This window comes from Meles meles, chromosome 11 (genome assembly GCF_922984935.1).
Source record: "Meles meles chromosome 11, mMelMel3.1 paternal haplotype, whole genome shotgun sequence".
NCBI lineage: Eukaryota > Metazoa > Chordata > Mammalia > Carnivora > Mustelidae > Meles > Meles meles.
In genome coordinates, this window is record NC_060076.1 from 96627933 (window position 1) to 96632078 (window position 4146).

The 4146-nt window shown below is 66.0% G+C and overlaps 1 protein-coding gene across 1 annotated transcript; it reads left to right on the plus strand.

Annotated features, from left to right (window-relative positions):
• Positions 1-2037: 2037 nt before the first annotated feature.
• Positions 2038-3614, plus strand: GADD45G (growth arrest and DNA damage inducible gamma). Its single transcript, XM_046023076.1, has 4 exons — positions 2038-2238; positions 2483-2584; positions 2723-2936; positions 3026-3614. The coding sequence occupies exons 1-4, from the start codon at positions 2186-2188 to the stop codon at positions 3134-3136; spliced, it is 480 nt and encodes a 159-aa protein (XP_045879032.1). The 5' UTR covers positions 2038-2185; the 3' UTR covers positions 3137-3614.
• Positions 3615-4146: the final 532 nt, after the last annotated feature.

Consider the following 4146-nt stretch of genomic DNA (forward strand, 5'->3'; position numbering starts at 1 on the left):
CGAGCACTGTCGGTGCGCCCGCCTCCTGCAGGTTGGCTCAGCGCCAGCCGGAAATGCTGCCCCTGTCCGCCTCCCCAGTCAGGGCTGTCCGGCGGCCTTCCTGCAGGAGGACGGGCTGAGACCCGCTGAGCCCCCAGATTTGTATTGTTATAAACGTCCAGTTGCGGTAAGATGTGACTAAGTCCCATTTGCAACATCTCCCGGACCGGAGCTAATGCACTTTAAGGCAATTTGATACATAAAGAACAGCAGTCCTGCACCTCAGTCACTTAGAAATAAACGTGTTTATCCAAGCATTTCCTGAGCCACCGGAAAGACGGAAAGGAAGCAGTAGCACAGGAACGCGACAGGTGCACCTGGGACGCCGGGACCAGGTGAGCAAACACCTCCTGGGATTCCAGGAAGGGGCCCTGACTCGCGGCTTCTACGTCCACTGGAGGGCGCAGGACGCCGACGCCCTGGGTCTTCTCACCCGTCCAGGTGGCGCAGCGGAGCCTGGGCTTGCCGGGGACACCCCGCGCTGTCCTTCCAGGCTCCAGGGCCCCCCGGGAAACGGGGCCACGAAGGGCACCCCGGCGGGAGTTCCCCAGTAGCGCGGAGAGATGCAGACACCCAAAGCGCAGCTCTCCGTGGGCCCGCGGTCTGAACGCGCGGCTTGCGGGGTGCGGAGTGGTGGGGCTGCACCGTCTGCTCGCAGCTTCCAGTTTTATTATGCTGTGGTCGGGAATTTCATATGTGTATCTTTACATGTGTGGATTATATTATATACGTATATTTAGGTAATTCGGACATTTCAAAATAGCGTAAGAAGCGCGGGCTCCGCCTCCACCAGGGCTGGGTCCGAGTCCCCTTCTGTCCTCACCTCCCTCCCGGGTAGGTTTTGCAGCCCTCCCTCTGGCTTCCGTGAGCGCGCCGCTGGGGTGGGGTCAGCGGACCCGCCCGGGCCTCTCGGGGACCGCAGGGCCCGAGGCCAGCACCCCAGACGCGCGTGCAGGTGGGGCGGGGGCGGCCCGAGCGCTTCCGGACAGCCTGTAGATGGCGCCCGGGGAAGGGGATTCGGAGCTGCGTTCTTCACGCTCGCGGACAAGAGCCCCGGGTCTCGGCGCAGCGCACCTGGCTGCGTAGACCCGGCGGCAGCCGGCGCGAGGACCCGGGGGCGGGGAGGGGGGCGGAATTACAGACGGCCGGGCCGCGGGTGCAGGGGCGCCCGTGCGGGGGACGCACACCCAGGGGAGCAGGAGTGGCACCCGGCCCGACCCCCACGCGCCGGGCAGCCCCGCGACCCCCACGCGCGGCGGGGCCTACCCACCCCACCCCGCGGCAGGTGGACAGTGTCGCTATGAAGAGAAAGCCGCGATTGTCCCTCCTGCAAACCGCCACACGCCAGACCTCCGCTATTGTGCGCTCTCCATAGAAATGCAAACGAGCCGCGTGCGCCGGCCGCAATCTGCTCGCGCGCCCCAGCGCCCCGCGGCGCCGGGCTCGGGGCGGGGAGTCGGCTCGGACCCTCCAGCGCGGCGGGGTCGGGGCGCTGAGCGCGCGGGGAGGCCTCGCCGGCGCGCCGGGCTCGTGCTGTCGCTGGAAGGGGCCGTGGCGCCCGGCCTTTTGCAGCGCAAAGCGCGCGCTGGGTGTTTTGACTTTGAGTTCCGGTTCAAAAGCAGCAGTCTTACAACTTCCAGTTAAAAGTACAGAAGAAAACAGAAAGGTAGCAACAACAATAAATGCCCGAAGAAAAAAATCTTCAGTTTCCCCAAAGGGGCATTTCATAAACTGCAGCGTCTATTAGCAAGCAAGGGTGGTTTTTTTTTTTTTTAACTTTTTCCTTTTAAGGACTTAAAAAAAACAAAAAGGCGAGTGAAATCTGCAGGCTCCAGTCTGCCTGGTAACACCCCGACAAAAGCGGCAGATTTGAGGCATTGTCATCCCCCGCACCCCTCCCCACGTGGCCTTCTGGCACGAGCCGCGGCGACCGCCTCATTTGCATCAGAAAGCGGGCGCCGGCCAATGGGCGCGCAGCCTCGCGCCAGCTGGCGGCGCGGCGGCCGGGCCTATATAAGGGGGCGCGGCGGCGCGCTGGGGCGCACTCGCCGGCCGTGGGCTCGCCAGGCTGCCTCGGCTCCGCGTCTCTGCCGCGTCTGCGCCGCTCGCTCCTCTCGTGGATAAGTAGCTGCTCGGCGACCGAACCATGACTCTGGAGGAAATCCGCGGCCAAGACTCGGTTCCCGAAAGCACCGCCAGGTGGGTTGGCGCCGGGCGCCGGACGTCTCCGGGCGCGGGGAATCTGCCTCCGTCCTGGCTGCAGCGGGACGGGCGGCCCCTTTGGGGCCTGCCGGGATGGGGAGCCGCTGGGTGGGAACTGGGCTCCGGAGGTGCATCTCCGGGGCCGGAGCGCCGGGCACGGGCGCGGGGTGTGTGTGCTCGGGGCTGGGAGCCCGCCGCGCCTTCTGGCCGGTCCCGCTCACCGCGCTGGCTCCGTCCGCAGGATGCAGGGCGCCGGGAAGGCGCTGCACGAGCTGCTGCTGTCGGCGCAGCGCCAGGGCTGCCTCACCGCCGGCGTCTATGAGTCCGCCAAAGTCCTGAATGTGTGAGTGTGGATGCGGCCCCGGGTGGGGCGGTCGGGGGCGGCGGCGGCGGCGGCTGGGAGACCCGGGAGACGGCGGCGGGGGGTGCCCCCACCCGGACTCGCCGCCCTGAACTCACCACCCGGTTGCCGCCTGTGCAGGGACCCCGACAACGTGACCTTCTGCGTGCTGGCCGCCGACGCGGAGGACGAGGGCGACATCGCGCTGCAGATCCACTTCACGCTGATCCAGGCGTTCTGCTGCGAGAACGACATAGACATCGTGCGCGTGGGCGACGTGCAGCGGCTGGCGGCGATCGTGGGCGCCGGCGACGAGGCGGCCGCGCCTGGAGACCTGCACTGCATCCTCATTTCGGTGAGTGTCGCCGTCTCCCCGGCGTCGCCCTGGAGTCGCCCCGCCCCGGCCAGCGGCCAGCCAGGCTGACCTCTGCACTCTCCCCGCAGAACCCCAATGAGGACGCGTGGAAGGACCCCGCCTTGGAGAAGCTCAGCGTGTTCTGCGAGGAGAGCCGCAGCGTCAACGACTGGGTGCCCAGTATCACCCTCCCCGAGTGACAGCCCGGAGGAGGCCTTGGTCTGATCGACGTGGTGACGCCCCGGGGCGCCTAGCGCGCGGCTGGCTCTGTGGATGCGCCCTCGGAGGGGCGGGACCGGAGTGCTGCGTGGAGAGCGGCAAGGAGGGGCGGCCCCCTGCAGGAGGGGCCCGGCGGCGGCAGGGGCGGGCTGGCCCCCAGCCCGGGACTCTGCGAGTGTGGGGAGCGGCTTCTTGCCCGGGAAGGCCGGAGGCGGGCCGTTGGCCACGGGGCCGAGAAGGACGGACCGGCTGGGCAGGCGTGACTCAGCAGGCTGCGCGCTCGACAGGAAGGAGGGGAAAGGCCAGGCGGGCGAGGCCTGGACTCGGACAGCTACAGGAGCTCTGACGGACTGAACAGCCCTGCACCGCTGTTTCCAGGCGGTGGGGGATGCTCCCCTTTCTAAAGGATTATGCTGCTGCAGCTTTGAGTATTTTTACAATAAACATACCTGAAACAGACTTATTCTCTTTATTGAGCGGGGTTGCCATCCGAGGGGGGAGGTGGTTTGCAGGGTTCCCAGTGACTGCTGAACCCCCCTGACCAGACAGGAGGGCACCTGCTCCCTTTCCTGCCGGGATGAATTCAGGCTCCCCGGAAGCGCTGGGAGGTGGGGAGGAGACACAGAACTTGAGCTCTGCTATTTTCTGGGGATTTTTAAACTTGCAGGACAGGAGCATGCTTGAGATAAGACATCAGCACCGCAGCTCCAGGCTGACCCTCCAGCCGGATAACAGCAGCCTCTCCCTCCCCTCCCCCCCTGCTCCCCGTAGCCCCCTCCCTTCTGACAGCTGCTTATCAGAACAGCTTGCAGGAGGCAGGCAGGCCCTCCTGCACAATAAGCGGGACCTTCGGCAGGCGCAGCCCTTTGTGGTCCCCAAGGACGGTGGTGGCAGAACGCTCCCAGGAGCCTTTTCCTCTTACAGGCATGGGGCTTACGGCAATCTCTGCGGCGTTAATGCCATGTATGACACGATGACTGCATTTACGTGT